At 35.1% G+C, this 23,542-nt stretch overlaps 1 protein-coding gene across 1 annotated transcript; it reads left to right on the forward strand.

Annotated features, from left to right (window-relative positions):
* The first annotated feature begins 4,209 nt into the window (after nt 1-4,209).
* LOC117411914 (dipeptidyl peptidase 4-like) lies at nt 4,210-23,422 on the forward strand. The gene is made up of 26 exons (XM_034019770.3): nt 4,210-4,857; nt 5,218-5,302; nt 7,361-7,456; nt 8,830-8,924; nt 9,016-9,090; nt 9,226-9,278; nt 9,474-9,543; nt 9,701-9,821; nt 10,883-11,037; nt 11,543-11,640; nt 13,717-13,852; nt 13,964-14,008; nt 14,550-14,654; nt 15,045-15,112; nt 16,126-16,179; nt 16,468-16,592; nt 17,025-17,069; nt 17,422-17,520; nt 17,810-17,879; nt 18,301-18,495; nt 18,952-19,006; nt 19,178-19,277; nt 19,811-19,875; nt 20,329-20,401; nt 21,097-21,170; nt 22,563-23,422. Exons 1-26 carry the CDS (start codon nt 4,852-4,854, stop codon nt 22,659-22,661), a joined length of 2,262 nt encoding a protein of 753 aa, XP_033875661.3. The 5' UTR covers nt 4,210-4,851; the 3' UTR covers nt 22,662-23,422.
* Nucleotides 23,423-23,542: the final 120 nt, after the last annotated feature.

The following is a 23,542-nucleotide window of genomic DNA, read 5'->3' on the forward strand; positions in this document are numbered from 1 at the left end:
GCTTGGCGTATGGTTATCATTTGAATTCACATGTGTTGCCAGTTAAACTGCGTTTTCAATTTTTAGGTTAAACTCTGCTGTTTAGTGTTTCAGTTACCAACACAGATGATGTAACTGACACATTCACAATTAAGTGTAAGTGACTTAATGCATGTCTGCTACCCAATTGTGAGATTTTCAAAATCATATTATATTGTATATACTATATATGTCGCTATATAGTTTTTTTCTGCATAAAATCCAAACTGAAGGGATGTATGCATCAGCAGTATCTGTGTTTCTAAGTTTAGCTGGCTGATACAAGCATTTTGTTGAATGTTAATTTGAACAGCATGTTTAGTGGACAAGGAATGAACCGATGTTTTCATGTGATTAAACAATAGGTTTGTCTTTGTTCCAAAAATCCACAAGAAATCAAGGGAAATAGCAGATGCTTTGGCTGCTTGTTCTTGGAGCTTCGTTTCAGTTTAGTGGCCACTAGGGGAACTAAGTCGCATCACAGCTGCATTTTATCCACCCCAAAACTGTTTGTTTGATCAAATTTGTTGTTGAGTTACTTGGTCTCTTAGTATAAAGTTGTCTGTCAACCGTTTTTCCATTTGCTACCCATAGTTCCATGTAATTAACACCATGAACTTAGAAATTGTTAGTGAGGAAACTGGCATATATATCTCCTACATATTTGGCCTGAACTGATGCTACTTTTGGCCCCAGGGGAAACCAACATATGCAAAATTGGTCATCTTTATAACCAGCAATTTATATTTGAATCTAATTATTTATATTGAAACTAATTATTTGGATTAAAAATTCACCAAAGCTTTCTCCTCATTGGCACAATCCTGAATTGTAAGCGTGTTTGTCTATCCTGTGTTATAAACCAATTAAAAACTCAAATGTGAATTTTATTTTATAGCACCATTTTTGCCATGGTTTTAGCAATAGTGTACACAATTATATTCTGTGAGTCACCATGTTGAGAGATCGTATGTTTTCCGGAGAACCACATGTCCAATTTTGATAAAACATGCAAAGGACCTTCTTTAGTTATCAAGTCTGTCTGTCTGACATGCATTGTTTGTGGCACACAGCAGCGAAGACGTTTGGCATTGTTAATTCTATATCCTATTTTTTTTCCTATAAAAAATATTAATTCAGTCAATGTAAAAAAAAAAAAGCTTATTATACATGATTATTTGTTTATTTAGCAGACACCTTTATCCAAGGCGACTTACAGAGACTAGGGTGTGTGAACTATACATTAGCTGGAGAGTCATTTACAACTACGTCTCACCCAAAAGCACAAGGAGGTTAAGTGACTTGCTGTGGAATACTGTATACCAAGCAGATAGTTCTGTCAAAGTTTTATATTCCACAACTCCAGGCAAATAAGGAAAGGCATGCCAATAGTGACCAGTGGGAAGCATGATGATCACATTGCAGTCAGCTGGATTTAGGCGTCATTCACATTGGGTTTGTTTCAAACGGTCTCAGTTCGGTTCATTTGCTCTGAAACAATGTATCCATGTACTAGCTGTTCACACTGTTCTTGTGTATAAACCAATCCAGTTCATTTGGATGCGAACTGGAGTTTGTTTTCTTGGTTCACTTCCGTGTTTTCTAAGGCCGCAGTTCACTTGTGTTCACACTGAATGAATAATCAATCGAACTCGATGCCTTTCTTATGAGTAATGGACCGGATGTTTACATTGTCCCATCCGACAAAGCATCTTGGTAAAGATGGCAGTGAGTGAGGGAATGATTTCTTTATATTTAGCAGTTTGGTCAATATTGTATAATTGTGTTACCGCCAACGAAGCGAGTAATGCAGAGCACAGGAGAGCGGTGTCGGCACAATCGCTGCATCATCAATACCAGCAATCGTTGGTGTTTGATAAAGACTTAAACACTGACAAATATTGATGATTTTGAGGACAGAACCACTAGGCAACAATACTTTGAAATGGTACGAAGATATTATATTTTTTATAAGTTTAAGCTTATCCTGTACGCACTATATAGAAAGGGCAGGGGTCTTGCTATACATTACAAGTAGTATTTTGAAGTGACCTGATGCAGAAAAAAAGGCCATATCGTTCCCCTGAACATTTTACCACCTCTTTGATAACTACAATTGAATCTTCCGGTTCGTTTCCTGTCTGCTAACAAACCGAGTCCCTCTGCAGTTCACATTAATGTTTATCAAGCGAACCAAACTTGGTGCACTGGTTAAACGGACTGAGACCACCTTAAGAGGTGGGACCACCTCAAGAGGTGGTCTCACCGGTTCGGTTCAGCTTGTTTACCAATCAAACTTTGCTGTTCACACTGTTCTCCAATCGAACCGAACCGTACTGAGTATGGATAAAAGCCCCAGTCTGAATAGGCCCTTAGTTAGTCCACGGTGATGAATTTTGGTACAGTTATGGTTTCGTACAGCCACCCATAAAAACACAAGGATCAGCAAGACATAAAGCAAAATGGTGCATGTAAAGGAACGAATGTCACTTACATCTTGCATAGAACTTTGATTACCTTAAGTTGCAAATTATTTTAGTACTTCTCTGCATCGACCAAGCATAATCCTTGTATTTTATTTATGAAGTATAGCTGGCTACCTGGTAATTGGGGGTCGATTACAGCGTACCAAAGTTAGTCCACTTGATGCTTCTAACTAGCGGATTAAGAAGGTTTAGTCCACTTGCTCAGACTAAAGTTAGTGCACTTGTTAATCCTGGTTGCAGCGCACCAGAAGATAATCACCACAGGTGGATCATCCGCTAAAGGACTAAACAAGATCCTGATTGCAGCGTACCAAATCGGATGTGAGATGATCCTGTTCAGGAGGACTAACTTAGTATTATGAAGTATAAGACTAACTTAGTACGCTTGCTCGTCCTACGTTTGTACAGCACATTTTAATACAAAGACAGGACCATTATTCTCTGAAATGACGTCTAAAAACTAGTGAAGTGAAAAGTGAAGCCTTTTGAACCTCAGTCTGAACCCTTTGAAGCACTTGGTTCAGTAAGGTTCGCACAGAGGCAAATGCGAATGCAACTAATTTCAATTATACAGTAGTATGCAAAGAAAAAAAGGCTGTTCAGTACACGTGGCTGTAAAATAAGTGCATTATTAAATGTTTAAAGAAAACGTTTATGGTAAGCTTGTACCATTATTTACACTGTGTACTGTTTTGCATGTTAACTTTATTTCCTGGCATGTGTGGTTTAGTTCATCTTACACATAAAGCTTAACATGACCAATGGAAAAAAATGATGTAATTTCCATTGCATATGTATACAGATATTTTAACTCAGCATTCCAGTAAAAAAAAAAAAAAAAAAAAATTATGGAAATTAAAAACAAAAAACTATGTTTTAAGTGACAGTAAGAGCTGACAAAGTCGAAAAGGGCGGGAAATTGTCAGGTAAGACCAACACTGCGCTCTTACTTCACCCATGTTCTGACAAGGCTTTCCAGCACACACTGCTTAACTGGTACAGTAGGTGAGTTCACTTCAGACAACATAAGAAGTTGGAGATTTCAAGTTCTATTTCATACATAGGGCAGCAGTGTGGAGTAGTGGTTAGGGCTCCGGACTCTTGACCGGAGGGTTGTTGGTTCAATCCCAGGTGGGGGACGCTGCTGCTGTACCCTCGAGCAAGGTACTTTACCTAGATTGCTCCAGTAAAAACCCAACTGTATAAATGAGTAATTGTATGTAAAAATAATGTGTAAAAATAATATTATTGTATGTAAAAAATGTGATGTATTGTAACAATTGTAAGTCGCCCTGGATAAGGGCATCTACTAAGAAATAAATAATAAAAAGTAACAGCAGACACAGGGGGTCCCCTGGACCAGGACTGAGAACCACTGATCTAAGGCATACTAGGCTGTTTCAGAGAACTTTTAAATCCTCAGCTGCCCACTGTCCTGCCCTGTGGTGGTGACTACTTATGTTTTCTGAAGTGAACCCACCTACTGTACCAGTTAAGCAGTGTGTGCTGGAAAGCCTTATTCAGCTTTGTCAGCTCTTCACTTAAAACGTAGCTTTTTGTTTTGTTTTGTTTTTAATAGCCTACTATTTTACTGTACGGTAACGCACAGGGTTCCAAAAGTTTTAGCCCATCCCTATTTAATTTTTTTTTTTTTTTTTTTTTTTATATAAAAAACATGTGTCACTACACTAAACCACACGGCAACTGCTTTGTATTTCGTACCGTCTACAAGTTGTATGTAATTTACGTTTTAAATAATTTACTCAACCGCCTTTTAATAATTCACACCAAGTTTTTTTTCTTGCAAAAACGCATATTTAAACTCAAACGATTATTCGTGATGACACTTATATTTTGAATCACAGTACGTGTTTCAGGTAAACAGTGACGCGAATGCAAAACTGCGGCTGATCGCAACTGTTGTGCCTCATATTTAATGAAACTATAAAGTAACTAACTCCAACACTGCAAATCGACTAGCCTACAGATTTGACTGCATCTGTGCGGCTGGTGTTAGTTCCTCTTAACGCTTCTTTACATACGCCCCGATTTATGTGGTCCCGTAAAGAAATCATAAATTATTGCACTTTAGAGGACTTTAATTTGGATTCTGCACCTTAATTTATGATCCCCTTTTCACTGATAGTTTGGATAATATTTAACGAACGGTAATGAAATTTTAAAATACACTGCTTTAAACTTTTGATATACCGTCTGAATGACTCTGAGCAAAGTGTAGACGTCTCTGTCACTCCACCACAACAAGTCAGCGGTCCTGGGATTCATCAGACCCAGAAGTAGGTCGTTCCAGCAGTGAAAATACGGATCAAGGTCCGGCACAAATAACATGAAGGTAATACACATTACTGCTGTTTTCTCTTGCTGTTGTTACTGAACTAAAGTTAATACATCCATGGTTAACTTTGCATGCTAAACGGTTAACCCTGCCCATATACATGTTTGTACTAGTAATATTCCTAATGTGGTCTTCACAGTTTCTTTGATAAAATAGTGGATCTGTTATAATAAGTTTCTGTTTCTGTATTGTGTTTAATAATAGCCCCGTTTAATGACAAAATAGTTGATTAAACATTAAATAAAACCTTATTTTGTATTTTATTGTATAATTGTGAGGTTTTCTATGATCCAGTAAGGGTATCTCAGTTAAGTGTGCACTTTTGTAAATCTCCCCCTTTTTGCTCTCCTTTTCTAGACAATTTGCAAGGTGTTGTTGGGGGTGGCTGTGAGTGCTGTCGTCATCACTTTGATAACGATCCCTGCAGTTGTGCTAACAGGCAGTATGTTATGTATTTAGTTCACTGTTTAACATTTAGGAATAAATGTTTTCATTTTCTTGAATATTTTGCACACATGGAAGCGATAATATAATTGGTTTATTATGTATTTGTTAGTTTGTGTTTTGCACAATCTGAAGGAGAATTGTATGGTTTCATCACTGAGCCGATAATGATCACCTGTGGGTGGACATTTTTTTAAGATAACAATGCAGTAAATGCACTTCAAGCACTGTTTTTTTTTTTTTTTTAAATTGCAGCATGTTTTCTTTTCTGCATTTGGATCTTGCATTTTTAGGGGTGAAATGGTATCATTTACATTTTATTGGCGTGGCAGGTGCCTCCCCCAAATGGTGCTTATCAATAAACTGCCTTTGAAGATTATAACCTGGACTCTCAAGATACACTGCCCCTCTTGCTATAACAGTCCGGTTTATACCTCTGCAGTAAAGATGCCTTTTTTCAGTGAAAAGCTGGATCAATTTCCAATGACCATGGACGTTTGTTTGATTAAATGTATTTAAGGAACAGTAGTGTACAAGGTATTGTTGTATCGCCAACCAATTATCAGAGGCCTCTTCAAGCGTCTGTCTTTAATTTAAAGCCTAGCTTTTAACAAGAGAGAGAAGCGATCATTATTTTGGACAGTCATCAGAAGCTGAAAACGTTTTAGAACACTCTTGTCCCAGTATTTTTCAGGCAGGAAGAAGAACATTTGTTGTTAGTTGCTTAATATGGAATATGGCTTTGCTGTTTAATAAGGTGGAATGCATTGGCAGTCAGTTGTAGGACAGCAAACAGCAATAGGAATAACATTACTCAGGAATGAATGGAATACTCAGATTACTAAACCAGAATACTAGACATGTGACCCTCTTTAACTCTTTCAATTGAGGATATTCTGTTACACAGTTTGCTGAAGCAGCTTTGACTGTAAAGACAATTGCTGCTTTTCATGTCACTAAGAACCAAAGTAATAAATTACATTTTGTATTTGTTTTTATTTATTTATTTATTTATTTATTTATTTATTTATTTATTTAACTCCACCCTTACATTACGTTTAAGAGGGTTAAAATGACAAAGGCCATAAATAAATTCTGTAAAATCTTGAAAATGCAGGTCATGTGCTAACACATACAACACTTATTGACTTCAATAGAAATGCCACAGCCAATTCAATGTAGAAGCTTCCAGATCCAAATATGGCTTTGCTGCCTGCTAAAGGGTGTATAGTGTAGTGTAGTAACCTAAGATTGGACTGGATAAATGGTGTGGGTTCATTCTTTATGTTCAGGTTGATGGTCAGTTTAACTTACTTTCATCTCTTTCTACATATCTGTGATAAAAAATAGACACATAAAGATTTCTCTTCTGCATATGTGTACTTCCAAGATTATTTCAGCAGCTGTAAGGCCCTGCATCTTATAGCTATAAACTTGTGTAACTTCCCCTGGGTTTACAACACTTTGCTTCAGAATATTCAACAGAGAAATGTCAGTACCTGTCAAAATGTTTTAGTTGGCAAATATTTATTAAGCAACAAAACTGAAACAGTTGTAGCACACTATCAATAGATTCCTTAAATCCAGATGTGGTTGTTGAATTAAAAAAAAAAGGTTGATTAATAAGAACTTTAAACTTGCCTTTGATACTTCGGAATACCCAATACCCCACAGAGTGAACCACTTTTATACTTCTCCTCCAGGATACTGAAAATTAGGACTACACAAAATGCTAGCCTTTTAAAGATATTGGGATTCTGACTTTATATCACTTTTGTTTAACTGTAAACACCCATTTAGTTGTGTTTCACTAATTAAGGTAATTACTGTTTATTCGGAAATGGTTGCAAATGGCAAAATGCACTACATACTACAAAATACTTTTACTGTTCAACATACATTGATAAAATGTGATAGTGGATATAAATGTGTCTGCAGTATTATTATTATTATTATTATTATTATTATTATTATTATTATTATTATTATTATTATTATTATTATTATTATTATTATCTGAACATTTAGATTTAAGCATAACCTGTTTTGTTTTTAGAAAACCAGGAAATTAACCCTCGCAAGAACTTCACACTGGCAGAGTATTTCAATGATACCATCAGGTACAAGACATATTACCTGCGATGGATATCAGGTAATGATTTAACTTATTATGTTTTTGTTTTTTTCTGTGTCTAAGAACATGCATAGGGACAGATAAAACATATTGGTTGACATGAAACAAATGATGTGAATTTCCAATAATATTATTAAGTGTTGTGCACTTCCATTTGTTATGTAGGTATTAAATGTGTGGTTCATAGTACACATACTTCATGATATCTGCTACTACCCTAGGTTAAAGAAAACTTGCTTTCAGTGTTACACTGCCTTGGTTATTCCACCAGGAGGAATTTCCTGAGATAAGGCACAAAAACTGCTAACTTTTTTTTAACCTAGTGCAGCAATGGAAATACAAGTTTGTCATAACTGAAAATTGTCGATTTGAGACCTTTTTAGCGAATGGATGTGCAAAACAGGTAAGATTTATGGAATGATTTTGTAGTTACAATCCCTTTAACATTTTGCAGTGGTGATAAAGTGGTACTGTAGGTTATTCTAGATTGTAGTTTGGTATAACATGTTTGCTCAACATACAGTAGGCTTACTAAAACACTTACTGACATATCACATTATCACATCATGAAGAGCACAGTACAGATCCATCCATAACATTATGTTCATTGTTTTTTTGAAACCCCTACCAAACAGAGGAGATACGTACACCATTTTATTTCATATGGAGTACTGTAGTGGTCATATTCATCTACTCAGGCCTCTAGTCTATTTATTTGTTCTTGGATTTATTTACATTAAAACCTTCTAAGAAAAGTTTTATTTGAAAAGACAGATCGTCTTTATATACTGATCTTCTTACATCGTTGCTTAAGGGACATTTCTGGGGCGTGATTTCTCAGCATGTGTCCTGTACGTTATTACAGGTATTAATCAAAGTGGTCACAATAGATGTGGGGTCCATCTTTGTGATTTTATTGACAGTGTTCATTTATTTTACACCACTTCTCCTGGATCTTTCTGGATTCAGTGTGTTACAAAACACTTTGGGGTTCTATTCACAAAGCTTCAGTTAATTATTTCACTTATATGAAGTCTGTTTTGATTTATTATTATTATTTGTTTATTTAGCAGACGCCTTTATCCAAGGCGACTTACAGAGACTAGGGTGTGTGAACTATGCCTCAGCTGCAGAATCACTTACAACTACATCTCACGTGAAAGACGGAGCACAAGGAGGTTAAGTGACTTGCTCAGCGTCACACAGTGAGTCAGTGGCTGAGGTGGGATTTGAACTGGGGACCTCCTGGTTACAAGCCCTTTTCTTTAACCACTGGACCATACAGCCTACTTGTTATATTGTTATATTGCACTTGAATACTAGAATTGGTTCAAGTAAAGAACTTAAAAAAAAGGAATTAAAACATTTTCTGTTTTTACATATCCCAATAGAAAGTGAATATCTGCATAAAAATAAAGAGGGAAACGTTCTGCTTTACAATGTCGAGACGAATGAGAGCGAAACATTGTTGTCTAATGACACATTTGTGAGTACCCATTTAATATAATATGTCCTTACATGCCATACATTCTTTTAAAATAAATATTTGTATTAAGTTTGTTTCTTCTGCTTTTTAGGCTTGTGTAGAAGCCAACGATTATTTTGTGTCTGTTGATCGGAAATTTGTATGCTTGGAGAGCAATTACTCAAAGGTAAAATTCAATATAAAACGTCTTCATTTGGCAGTGCCTTACATTGTTCAATATACATTTAAGTATTTGATAGTAAGTTGAATTTAAGTCATCTGTCGTGCAAAAGTAACAGCTAGTCTGTAACTTGCTTTACAGCTATGGAGACATTCATACACGGCTTCATATAGTATTTATGATCTGGACAAAAAGTAAGTTTCTATGTCCTCTTTATTACTTGAATTGGAGAGTGTGGGATGACGCCCTGAATATGGGAGGTTTGGGAGGTATGTTCAGGTCTCATGAATAGGGTTCTGACTTTAATTTTGTCCCCCACCCCCATCAGAATATACAATATGTCCCTTGCCATTAGATACAAAATAATAATGTTTTTTCTTTTTTTTTAGGGTATTTGTGGAAGCCAATCTACCACAAGAAATCCAATACATAGAGTGGTCTCCCATCGGACACAAACTGGCAAGTGAAACCAGCCCATTTTAAAATTGTTACATACATATACTACTGCATCTATCTTAGCAGATAGTGGATAAGTATTTCATTAGGTGTTTATTTACATTTCAATCAAATAAGTTCATGAACATTTTTTTTTAAATCTTTTTAAATCTCTTAACAGGCATATGTTTGGAAAAACAATGTTTATTTAAAATCTGTCCCAAGTGCACAACCTGTTAAAGTAACAATCGACGGAGAAGAAAATACAATTTTCAATGGCATTCCTGATTGGGTGTATGAGGGTAGGTAAATACTGATTTATGAGATGAATAATGAAAAGGTTGTAACTTCCTTTTATGCTAATATTTAAAAAATTAGATTTTACATATAGGGTCGTATTTTGCAAAAATGGTTGCGATATTGAAACTCTGATGTAAAGTCCCATGCGTTTGCCTCCCACTGCCTCGTTGTCCATTTATGGATTTTTGTTCAGTATACCATAAAATGAAAATAGGGTCGATGTTCCTTTACTGCAGAAGCATTTTCTGTGATGTTTTCTTTTTATTTCACAATTAAACTAGTTTGTTGTTCCTGTAAATAACTGTAAACATACTGTACTGTAAGCCAAAATACTGTTCAGAAAGACAGGTGGCATGGAACAAGAAGGGCCATTATTATCAGACCAATAATGAACATGTAGGCCTGTTCACTTGCTTCCTGTGTGTGACACATAACTCAGTTTCTTACAGTGTATATGAATGTGTTTTGTTATACAGCAGTTGACAGAATTGGATTGCAATATGATTTCCAACATTGACTATATTTTACAGAGTTGAAAAATATGATAATCCTAAAAAAATCTAAAATGCAGTATTAATTATCTTCATTTACTTAGCTTTTAACTTGTTTTATTTGCTAGGGCATTTTTAGGGTAGTCGAAGTGTCTTTGGGAGTTCTGTATTATAATAATAACACCAACTACTGTATCTGAAAAAACTAACTGTCCAACATGCTGTCCACTTACCTGACCTGAATGCTGTCTGTTCTTGATATACTGCTAGTAATCAATCAAAAATAACCTGGCTGGGGCAGGTAAATGTCAAACGCAATTGCTTGTCACTACACCTTTGTATTCTCAAGTTTGCATGATTTGCAACAACTTTACGCTCCATAATCTGGTGCAAACGCAGAGCACTCCACACATAACTACATGTATAACAGCAACATTTACTTCATATCTGTGATAAAAAAAATAAAAAAAAATATGTAAGGGTACATTTAACTTCTTTACCCAAGCTGTGGATTTGCATTTCCTTTTCAAAATAAATTATGTTTAATTCTGCTTAAATTTGTATTGCTACAGAGGAAATGTTCTCATCAAACAATGCCATGTGGTGGTCTCCAACTGGAACATTTCTAGCTTATGCACAGTTTAATGATACAGAGGTGCACACTATTGAGTACTCGTTTTACGGAGAAGAACAGTACCCAAATACAGTGCATATTCCGTATCCCAAGGTATGATACATTACTGAAATCCTTAAAATGTCTATACATATAATAACAGTTTATAATATATTGAAATTGCTGTGTACAGCACATAAGACTAGTTCATACATATTGCTTTTTTACTAGCTTAGGGGCATCCCAAGGTCTTAATACTGTGTAAAAGAGTGATCTTTGTAAGTGTAAACTGGTGAGATAGCACCTACAGGGACACAGATGTCCAGTTGACATTTTCTATCTTTCAGTAAAAAATGAATCAGGGAGAACAGAAGTTTAATGTCAAAATACATCTATCAAGGTGATATTGTACAGAACAAAAAAAAAATAAAATCACACCTGTAGAATTTAATAGTAGACTGAATTCAAGGTCATTTAAACTGTTTTCATTGTAGACTTGTCAGAAATCCGTACAAATTCAACCATATTGAACACGTTGATGAATAATAGGTTGTGTTGAAGTTAGACATTGAATGCTGACTCTTGTTTTTTATGTTATGGTTTGTCTTCTTGTATTCAGGCGGGCTCTACCATTCCTACAGCAAAGTTATTTGTCGTAGACACGACTAACACTTCACAAATCACAGAAGTTGATGTACCACCTACAATAGGTTCAAGGTACGGTACAGTACATTAACATTACTAATATAATTTCTTATTATATTGAATCCTAGAAATACTAAAATAAATTAAATGACAAACGTTTTGACCAGAAGTTTTTTTTTTAATATCTTCGAACCATTTGTCATTTTAGTTTCTATACGCAAAGTCCTTTTCCATGTCTTCAAAGGACTTATTATCAAAATGTTTGTGATTTAATTTTAGTTTCTTTTAGTACTTCTTAATTCTCCACTGTCCAGTGTGTATTGCTTGTGGAAGATGAATCCGTTATTAGCGTATAGACAATACTTGCACAAAAATATAATATTTTTAGTGAATGAGGAATGGGGAGAAAACATAAATCAGTTTATGAATATTCAAAATAAAATGAATGTTTTGAAGTGTAAAAAAAGCAAAAATAGCAGAAATGGGTCAGATGAGGCAGAGGATGCATAGCGCTGCAAATACTAATGCATACTGAGGTACATGTTCGCACTGACAATAAAAGAACATACTGAAAAATAAGTGACACATTAAACTAAAACAAGAAAGTGAACTGAGAGACAAGCAATCCATTTATGTAGCTTTTACACAGACTTTAATAAAAAGAAGGCACAGAATGACTGTGTTAATCAGTTTGTCAGAGAGCTGTGCTTTGCTGGACAGCCACTGTTTATTGCAGAGAGGTATGTATTGGTGACTTTGTGCAACAGTACTGTCTGTCCATCAGCTAAAACCGACAATCTTAATCGTAAATATTTGACAGAAAATGGTGATGCTTTATCTGGTAAACTGGGGAAGGTTGAGGAGGGAGGAGAAGGTAGAGAATAGTTTCTGGGTTTGTTACTGGAGGATTGGATAATAGATTGGAAATAGGAGCATTTAGCAGAGGAGAGAGTAGAAGAGACGGAAAAGAGGAGGGAGCGGTAGAGGTCTAGGGCAGCAGGGAGTTTGGTTCTATTCCATTTCTTTTCAGCAGAGCGCAGTTCGGTTCTTGCCGAGCAGAGCACAGAGGAGAGCCAGGGTTGGGGAAGGGAGGGGCAGGCAGGTCGGGAAGTTAGGGGACAGAGGGAGTCGAGGGAGGTGGTGAGGGAGGGGAAGAAGGTGGAGGTGGTAGAGTATACAGAGAGTTGAGAGAAGGGGTCAATAGGACAGAGGGGGAGTGGGGGTAGGTGGAGTAGGGAGAGAGGGGAGAGACAGAGAAAATAGTGATCAGAGAGGTCCAGAGGGGTGACGGAGAGGGTGGAGGGCCCTGGAGAAGGTGAGGTCCAGTTGACGGCCAGCTTTGTGGGTAGGGGATGGAGAGAGAGAGAAGTTGAAGGACTGAAGGAGAGGAAGGAATCAGGCAGAGTGGGTGGGGTTGGATAGATGGATATTGAAATCACCTAACAGAACAGTTGGTGTAGACAGAGGGGAGGGAGGAGAGGAAGTAGTCGAGTTCATCGAGAAAGTGAGTGAGAGGTCCAGGGGGACGGTACAGTACAATTAGCAGGAGTTGACAGGGAGAGGTTAGTTGGACAGCATAAAATTCAAAGGTGTTAACAGAGAGTGCAGAGAGGTCAGAGGGGACAGAAAAGAGTAAGGAGGGAGATAGGAGAAGACCAGTCCCACCTCCCCGTCCACTGAGATGTGGAGTATGGGACAGGACTGGATTCCTGGATTATTTTTAAAGATAAAAACCAGAAACGCAGAACACTAGTTATTTGGTACCTTCTTTAAAAAGCTGCTATAAGCATAGCGGTGCCACATTTCAAATTTGGCCAAGATGCCAGGAGGAAACAGATTCAGTTTTTTTTTTTTTTTTATAAAGTGTAGTATTTGAAAGAATCTGCATTTACTGAATGAAAGTAATATGTGCATATTCCAAATTGAATTGAAAAATACAAGAAAAGAACCAAAAGACCTTTAACACAAGAAGAAGTACCAGTGATAATGCTGCTGGTAAGAATGTGGGTTTGAAAGGGCTGGCCAGCACTCCTTTAAAGAGAATATAATTTATTTGATTTAAAGATGGTTTTATGCTGGCACTGCACATGTACACTACAGAATGTATATTTAAAGCATCTTTTTAATATATTTGTTGTATTTTTGTAGTGACCACTATTTATGTACTGTCACATGGGTAACTGATGAACGCATTGCAATACAATGGTCAAAAAGGGAGCAGAACTATGGTATCTTAGCAATCTGTGATTACCAAGCCAACCAAAACAAATGGAACTGCCCAGCGGTACGTTACTTTTACTATTGCTAATGCACTACTCTTGACAAAATAATAAAAAATGAGAAATAATGAAACACAAACCAATGCTACATAAATTAATGCCTTTTGTATTTTTAGACTCAACAACATATTGAAGAAAGTAAAACTGGCTGGATTGGTCACGTAAGTGGAATAATTGATTACATATACAAGAATATGAACAATCAAACACTCTAAAATCATATATATTTTTTTAATAATCTTTGCTTCTGAATGACATATTTGTAAAGAAAGGAAGCTTAGAAAGCAAACTGTTACTCCACAAATGGATCTATATACTTTATAATTTTAAAATATTCATATACTGTATATTGTAAAAATGACCTTTGCATTGTATATTTTACTCTAATGTCATTGTAGTAGTTATGTTACTGAAAACACATTTGTATTATAGATTCACATTGAAATGCAACAATAGGTGAAAATACAGTTGTACAAAATGCATCATTGCGAATTAGCTACTGAAGCTTACATAAAATGTCTCTTATGGTGCTTTGCCATCATAATGTTGTATAAAGAACATTTATTTAATATATTAACTTCTGAGAGTATGTGCGCCCGCCCCTATTCACCCATCCCTTCTTGAGATGAACAAGACTGTTTCTAATAAAAAAACATGCATTACTAATGTCATTTTGATACCATATGTATTTTCCTCTTTCAGTTTCAGCCATTAGAACCCTTCTTTGCAGCAGACAACATAAGTTTCTACAAGATATACAGCAACGAAGAAGGATATAAACACATTCAACATGTGAACGGGACATCAGTAAGTGCCTTTCATTTTTATACTTTTGGAGAGAGTTCACAGTATTGGGTACTCCAGACCATATGAAGGTTGACTGTAAAATAAAGTGATTTGAACTGTATAAAACTGGCAAGAAGTTAATTATCAAATATTATTGTATTACATGCATGACACTTCTTAAAAATGATTATTACTTTATAACACAGCATGTGTCATTAAAATGTTCCTGTAATAAACTGGTATTCCTTATTTATAGTAATTAAAACCTTTACTAACACATCTTTAGATGTTTTATAAGTGGATCTAGAAAGTTGTTGCTCCAATGTCTTAGTTGGCAAACCCACAAGCAATAGGAATCAGTCAAAGTAGCCAGGCAAACATGTAAAACATGATTTTATTTGATTCTTGCAGCAGCGTACTGCCATTACATCTGGACAGTGGGAAGTCATATACATATCAAAACTAACACAAGATGCACTGTAAGTATTTTATTTATAAAGGAGAATGCTGGTTTTGCATGGTACCTACTACTTTCACAATTTTCCTTTTAAACGTTTTTTTAACCTGGTGTTGAAATTAAATATGAAGTACAATAAAGCACTGGAGACTGAAATTTGAACACAAATCACACATGGCAGTCTTTACGCCACTGCCTGCCAAGACCACAGCCTAATGCCCTAGGGTAACCACCATGTTCCAGTTAAAAAGTTTATTATAGCCTGTAATATTGCCCAAGCGGAAATTTCCAATGCATGGAGTCTGTGTGCAGCATCTTGATTTACATTAAGGTACCAGGCTGCAATCATGGAATTGTTTTTCAAAACATCAGAGATCAAATTACATTTTAGGAGGATAAACTTCATGATGTTCAGTATAGGTAGAGAGAAAAAAATCTACATATCTAGTAGAGATATATTATTATTGTTTATTTCTTAGCAGACACCCTTATCCAGGGCAACTTACAATTGTTACTAGAGATCACATTATTTTTACATACAATTATCAATTTATACAGTTAGGTTTTTACTGGAGCAATCTAGGTAAAGTACCTTGCTCAAGGGTACAGCAGCAGTGTCCCCCACCTGGGATTGAACCCACGACCCTCCGGTCAAGAGTCCAGAGCCCTGCAGTGATGACCGTGCTGAATACTGCATGCTATTTCATTTTGTTTCACAGTGTGAAAAACAAAAATCTGTTTATATTTGTTGTCATCTTATTACATAAAAATGAATAAGAATGAAGCATTTTCAATAAGAAAAACAAGGTAACAATTACATAGGACTAACAATGAGCTTAAAATCAAATTCTACCATGTTGTAAAAAAATAATGCTGATCTCTTATGATGCCATCAGGGCCAGTCACACAGGATATGTCTTGCATTCAAGTGTGTTATACATGACACATTATGTAATGCCAATGTCAAAAACATCATGTGCAAGGCAGGGTCAAAGTCATTCTCTAAAGATATTTTTTTTAAATGACTTTTTACAGATACTATGTCAGCAATGAATATGGACAATTTCCAGGTGGCAGAAACCTATACAAGTATGTTTTTTAACAATTTAACACTTAAAATCATTATTAGAACTGGTACAAAAATATGTGTTTGTTAGGTCAAATACTGTACATATATTATGAAAAAAATAACACCAAACTGCACCAAAAGTTTTTGTACTTCATTTAAAAATATATTTTGAAAATTGAAGTAAAAGACAGCTGCATTAAAAAAAATGTAAATACTACTACTACTACTACTATTACTACTACGACTATTATAATAATTGTATTATTCCTGAACTGATGTTTTATTCTGTTTTCTGCTATGGTGATTAGGTTTGTTATTGGAAGCAGTCCCTCCTCTATAAAATGCATTACATGCACTGTAAACCAAGACAGATGTCAGTATAACTCGGCTTACTTCAGCAAAAATGCAAAATATTATCGCATGGATTGTTATGGTGAGTTAACTGTAAAACAAGTGATTCAGAATGATATTGTACATCAAATGCAGTACAACTGTGGTAACTGTATGTACTACATTAGAAGCTAAATATGAATGAATATCAAACTTTAAAAAGATAGGAATAATATACTGATATGAATTACTAATTTTAACTAGACAACCGCATCACTTTAGAGTATAAATACGAAACATGCAATGTAACAGCTTTTATTGTATTTTGATCACTTTAAATATCAAAATTGTGTGTCTATCTGAAGGAGGCGGAAGCCGGAAACATTGTAGCTATTATTCACATGGTGAATTTTCAGTTTATCAGATTACTTTTTTCTTCATTATGTATAGATATATAATTTCACGTATATCTGGTTCATGAAATACACTTAAGTAAAGCTATGAGTCACACCTAATTTCTTCTTATGTTTAACAGGACCTGGATTACCTATTTTTAAACTTTATGATAATACCAGTAAAGGTATGGTATCTTTAATATTCATTTTTACTATAGTAGCCTTTTGAATATGTTGGTACAAAGCTTTTGCTCCACTGCCAAGTTCTGCTGACTCAATTTGGTGTTGTTAATGCAGTCTACACAATTAATGATCAATATTATATACAAGTGGACCGGAGCAATAGAGTAGTAACTGACTCAGAGTTCTATTCACTCACAGTGGGTAAGAATGAAGATCAACTTTAATTGGAAAACATGGTGCAAACTTTGTCCTGGAGCAAAACATATATGAATATGACCTGTTATGTTTTAAAATGACATGCATTATAAGTACTGTAAATATTATAACATACTGTAATTTTGATCACTTTTTTAGAGATTAGGGTTCTTGAAGACAACAGTGCTTTGCAAAGCATTCTTGAGGAGTTCCACATGCCAAGAACAGAGCATGGAACTATTAAGATGGGCAATTTCAGTAAGTAAGATTTTTATAGTGTTTTCAGAACCAGACTGTGATTTACAAGCTGTACGGCATCCATAACGTTAAACACTTGTACAATCATAAGATATATAGAATACTAAAAATAACAATGGATTAGTGTCTTGTATTAGTATAATAGTTTAGTTCCTGATGGCATTTACAGCTACACCATTGTTCTCAAAGACAAAAAATGAAAACAAAGTGCTTAAAATAGTCACAATTACTGGTTAGAACTTCCTGATTAGTGGTAAATTTAACAGTAAATATATGTTTCCCTCTGCAGAGCTTTGGTTTCAGTTGACATACCCACCTCTATTTGACAAATCTAAGAAATATCCTCTACTAATTGATGTGTGAGTACATGTTTATCTCTTGCTTGTTAAAATACTTCATCAGAAGAGAATGACCTAGGGGGGAGTGATGATAATGTCTAGGTAGTCAACGTGGCAGAAATACATTTTTAGGGGTAAAAGGGAAAGAAAATACATCAGCCAGCCTTTCTGCATTGGTAGTATATAACAATTGTCCGTCCAGAAGTCTATTAACTCAGCCACCACCTGGTCCAAATAAGATTTTGTTATGTATTAATTTATTGTATATAATAATTTAGGTTTATTCATGCTACAGGCAGTAGTTTTCGTATGTGTTCTAGTTAACTTAAGGTTGTGGGACAGCAATCTTGATAATAAACTTGCTGCATTAGTACTAGGACACTCAGTAAAGGTAATAGCATGCACATGTATATACTGTATTCATAAACTATATATATTTCAGGTATGCTGGACCATGCAGTCAAAAAGTAGACAATCGCTTCAGACTCAACTGGGCTACATACCTCGCAAGCACTGAGCAGATTGTTGTTGCCAGTTTTGACGGAAGGGGAAGTGGTTACCAAGGTGATGAGATCATGCATGCAATATACCGAAAACTTGGAACACTAGAAGTAGAAGATCAGATTACAGCAGCAAGGTCAGTGAATCCCAAACACCCCTAGCAAACCAGTCAATGAGTGTATGGTGCTTACTTAATTCAAATAATGATTTATTAACGTGATCAACGGGTACAGGGTGTACTAAGCAATGAGTTTTCTTAGCAATTATTATTTTACATTAACTTACATGGGAGTAGCTGGAGCTTTCTGTTGTATTTTTCGTCTGAGATATCAGCTCATCTATTGTATTGTATTGATATCAGCTTGCAGTATATCGGCGTATTCCAATTGAATGAAATTATCTCCAACAGAGCAAAAGGGGAAGCAGTAAAATAAGAAGTAAGAGCAAATACAGAGGTGAAACTGAATAAGAAAGCTTCTGTCATAACTTTACAGTCCTGAAATACTAGATGCAATAGGAAGTATGTATTTAAGTCAAGGTAAATACTCTAGGTACTAGGAAGTATCTAACAAAAACATCTGTTCTTGTTTAGAGAGTTTATAAATATGGGCTTTATTGACAAAGAAAGGATGGCCATTTGGGGATGGGTAAGTTGGCGTCTCTTTGTTGTGCTAATTTAAAGAGAACATTGATATGTACTGCCATAGCAGATGCAACAAAGTCAATTTAAGATTAATATAAAAAAGAATGGTTCATCGGCTAGAGTTTGTGATTCAGATCGAGACTATTTCACTGTATTAATACCTGTTTTCTTCTAGTCATATGGTGGATATGTCACATCTATGGTTCTTGGTTCTGGAAGTGGTGTGTTCAAGTGTGGCATGGCAGTAGCCCCTGTTTCTAAATGGGAATATTACGGTAGGCAAATCATTTATTGAGAAAATAATATACAGTTCAGCTATGGCCACGTTTTGCATCACCCTATATAATTAACTAATTTTGCTTCATAAAGTTGAATGAAACCTGCTGAATAATGTTCCGTTAACATATTGAATTACATGCTGCTTTGCAGTTTGCCATATACATTACAAAAAACTGTTATGCAATATAGCAATATCATTTTGTAGTTTCTTTGATTACATGATGTTAAATAAAATATCTAAATTATGTATATATATATATATATATATATATATATATATATATATATATATATATATATATATATATATATATATATATATATAATGTCTCAGTCCTAAAATTCTAGGTAATACAAAACATTTGGCCATATATATATATGCTACTTTGATTAATACTTTGAAACTAATAATGTTTCAGAGCCCAATTCCACTTTAAAAAGTCTATGTTTATTGATACATTATCACTATAGTTGAATTAAAAAGAATTTACTTTCACAAATATGATGTTTCTTTTAACAACATTTTTAGATTCAATGTATACTGAGCGTTATATGGGTATGCCTGTTGCGTCTGACAATCTTCAACACTATCTTGTAAGTTCTTTATTTTCATTGTTGTTTTTGCATTGATTTTTTTAGAGAGATTAATGGGCTTTTTAGAAACTCTAAACAGAACACCTGTTTCTTGAATAACTGTTAATATAGCTGTTGAAGTGCTGAGGAATTTGTGATGAAACTTGTGTGTAAGCTGTCTGTTTTATGAAAATCCTGAAATGTAGTATTTAGAAATGATTTTTGTTCTACTTCAGAATTGATGCTGCAAATCATGCAGTTAGCTTTCCCTGCTCATCTACACGTTTAGTGAATTACACATCATGGCATTGTTCACATAACGTTCTGAAGGGAGCACAAACAAACAGTGAGGGACTCTCTAAACATTGATAATAACTTTTGACAAAAGAATACAAATGAATAATTTCTGGTTTTGATTGTGCCTATCTCAATCAAACGTTATTGAAAGATTCTGTTTGTTTGACATTTCTGTAGAATTCCACTGTAACAAGCAGGGCAAAGTATTTCAAATCTGTTGATTATCTTCTTGTCCATGGAACTGCAGATGGTGAGTGTCAGTCTAAAGTCAAATCTATATAATATTTCAACCAGTGAAAAACCTTTTTATACTGAGCAAGCTAAAACACATCTTGAATATCTTATACAGGATACCTCTTTGTATCAGACTGGTTTTGTGTACGTAATTTTCACTAACAGTATCAATATTATAATAATATGAGAAATGTCACCGATTCTGTTGATCTAAACAGTGGCAGATCTTAATACCACCATCATTTCAATCCTTAAAATACTATCCTTTTCTACTGATAGATATAGACTAACCTGAACTGTTTGTATTATTTAAACAATGGTACTGTTTGAATTCACTACTAATAGAGGATATGTCATGAAAAACCGCGACTTTCGGTACTTGTGTCGGATGTCATGAGCGGACGCATCAATAACAATCAGGCCTTTGGACAACTTGGTTATCCTTCCACTGCTTACCGCCTTGTTTATGCTACGAATGCTTACATCAATAAGAGCATACTGTGTATCTATCTATCTATATATATATATAGATAGATAGATAGATAGATATATAGATAGATATATAGATAGATAGATAGATAGATAGATAGATATACACACAAAATAACTTATCATAATAGTTTTTTACATACCATAGTTATTTCTAGTTGTCTCAAGAATTGTGTTCATCATTTTACATTAATACATATTTGTTCTAATATTATCTTTTAGATAATGTGCATTTTCAGCAAGCTGCACAGATTTCGAAGGCACTCGTTGACGAAGAAGTGGATTTCCAAGCAATGGTATTCTTTTTAATTATTTCTAAACTGAAATCATAGTGACTACATTTTACCAGTGCAACACGTAACTGTGTCAGGGTAGCAGTGTGGAGTAGTGGTTAGGGCTCTGGACTCTTGTCCGGAGGGTCGTGGGTTCAATCCCAGGTGGGGGACACTGCTGCTGTACCCTTGAGCAAGGTACTTTACCTAGATTGCTCCAGTAAAAACCCAACTGTATGGGGCTCCCGAGTGGGGTATCCAGGAAAGGCGCTCCACGTGGAGTGCAGGATGCGCTCTATAGTCTGGACGTCGCAAGTTCGAGTCCAGGTTATTCCTTTGCTGACCGAGGACGGGAGCTTCCAGGGGGCGGCCGAGCGCCACCCTGGGGGAGGGAGGGTTAGGTCGGCCAGGGTGTCCTCGGCCCACCACGCACCAGCGACCCCTGTAGTCTGGCCGGACTGCATGGTGAGTCCGCAGTGTGAAAAAAAGCAGTCGGCTGACGGCACACGCTTCGGAGGACAGCATGTTTTCGTCTTCGCCCTCCCGAGTCAGCACAGGGGTGGTAGCGGTGAGCTGAGCCTAAAAATAATTGGCCATTTCCAAATTGGGGAGAAAATAATTCAAATAATTGGCACCTACTAAATTAAAAAAAAAAACAAAAAAAAAAAAAAACAACTGTATAAATGGGTAATTGTATGTAAAATAATAATGTATAATGTGTATAATGTGAAATAATGTGATATCTTGTAACAATTGTAAGTTGCCCTGAATAAGGGTATCTGCTAAGAAATGAATAATAATAATAATAATAATAATAATAATAATAATAATAATAATAATAATAATAATAATAAGGGGTGCTGGTGAATATGATACTCCAGCTCATCCCTCATCTGAGGGTAAATCAAAAGCATGTGATGATGTTCACTTACAATGCCCCAATATCCACGTGCATTGATTACTACCAGGACATGCCAACAAATGATGCCTAATCAATATTCAGCCACCGGCAGCTTGGAAAGCTACAATGCCACAATGCAGTGAAGACAGGGGGGCCCCAGTGTCTGCCTCCATATTGTAATCCATCCATCCATCCATCCAAAACTCTAGACAGTATATATTTTTTTCCAATCATAAAAAAAGTTCCTTGAAGACATTCTTTGCACCATTCAAGCCAAAGTGGCATGTTGCATGTTGTAGAAGAGTTTTATACAGCGCTATACAACTACATGTATGAATGTTCTTATGTTTTTATTCTCTTTAAACTGTTATGCTGGATATGAATTGTCATTACTTTCACTGAAAGAATTGTTTCTATTGTTTGCAGTAACTGACTAAGGCAAAATAGAAGAAGAAAAAAAAATCCTGTAATAATGTCATGCCCTTAATGTGTTTTATTTTTCTATTGTGTTTCAGTGGTATACAGACAAGGACCATGGGCTTGGAGGTTTAGCCACTAAGCACGTCTACACACATATGAGCCATTTCCTCAAGCAATGTTTTTCATTAGACTAGTTCCTGTATACCTAATTAGGATTTTGTTTTTATTATCATTCCTGTATTTCAGAAACATTTGATCATTTAACTAATACAAAATGTGTATTTGCATTTTATTACAGAATACACTTTTTAATTTAGCTTTTTTTCGAAAGCCGTAGTAAATCACTTATTACATTGCCTGTACTGAAAAACTAGGTTTGTCTATTGATTCCTTTTGAATGAGTCTATTGAATGAGTCTTCATCACCGGTTATGAACAATCCAAACACACATTCAAATTGCTGTAGTGAAGTAGTCTTCTGTGTTAAGTGCTTACCTTGTGTTAAACTACAATTTGATCCAATGTGCTTACAAGACCTGTACACTAGTAAAAGACCTGGATGTTTTGTATATAATGTTTTCCAATGAATGTGTGATGTGTTTTATTGTAACAGCCTGTGTCAAATGAAAGCAACTTTATTATTATTATTATTATTATTATTATTATTATTATTATTATTATTATTATTATTATTATTATTATCATCCACAATTTTAAATACTCAATCGTAATATTTAGTGACATAAAAAGGAAACTTTGTAATACAATTTGAAACATGTTTAAACAATACATCTTTGTCAATGTGTGGCAGGTTATGTAATTCTCCCTGCCCATCAAAGCTAGAGGCAAACTCAGGATTAAAAATGGTCATCTCAAGATTATGCAAAACCAGACTGATTTTGTTTGACTAATGATGAAACAACAATAAAGCTGTACAAAGTATACCTGAATTAAAAAAAAAAATATATATATATATATATATATATATATATATATATATATATATATATATATATATATATATATATATATCTTGGCGAAAGCCGAGTTCAAATCAGCATGAAGTTTTAACATCT

This window comes from Acipenser ruthenus, chromosome 10, assembly GCF_902713425.1.
Source record: "Acipenser ruthenus chromosome 10, fAciRut3.2 maternal haplotype, whole genome shotgun sequence".
NCBI lineage: Eukaryota > Metazoa > Chordata > Actinopteri > Acipenseriformes > Acipenseridae > Acipenser > Acipenser ruthenus.

Excerpts from the sequence above, each read along its gene's own strand:
- LOC117411914 (XM_034019770.3), top strand. Across the intron at positions 9,544-9,700 it reads CTCCCATCGGACACAAACTG|GCATATGTTTGGAAAAACAA; the intron begins GCAAGTGAAACC and ends ATCTCTTAACAG. Across the intron at positions 11,641-13,716 it reads CCACCTACAATAGGTTCAAG|TGACCACTATTTATGTACTG; the intron begins GTACGGTACAGT and ends GTATTTTTGTAG.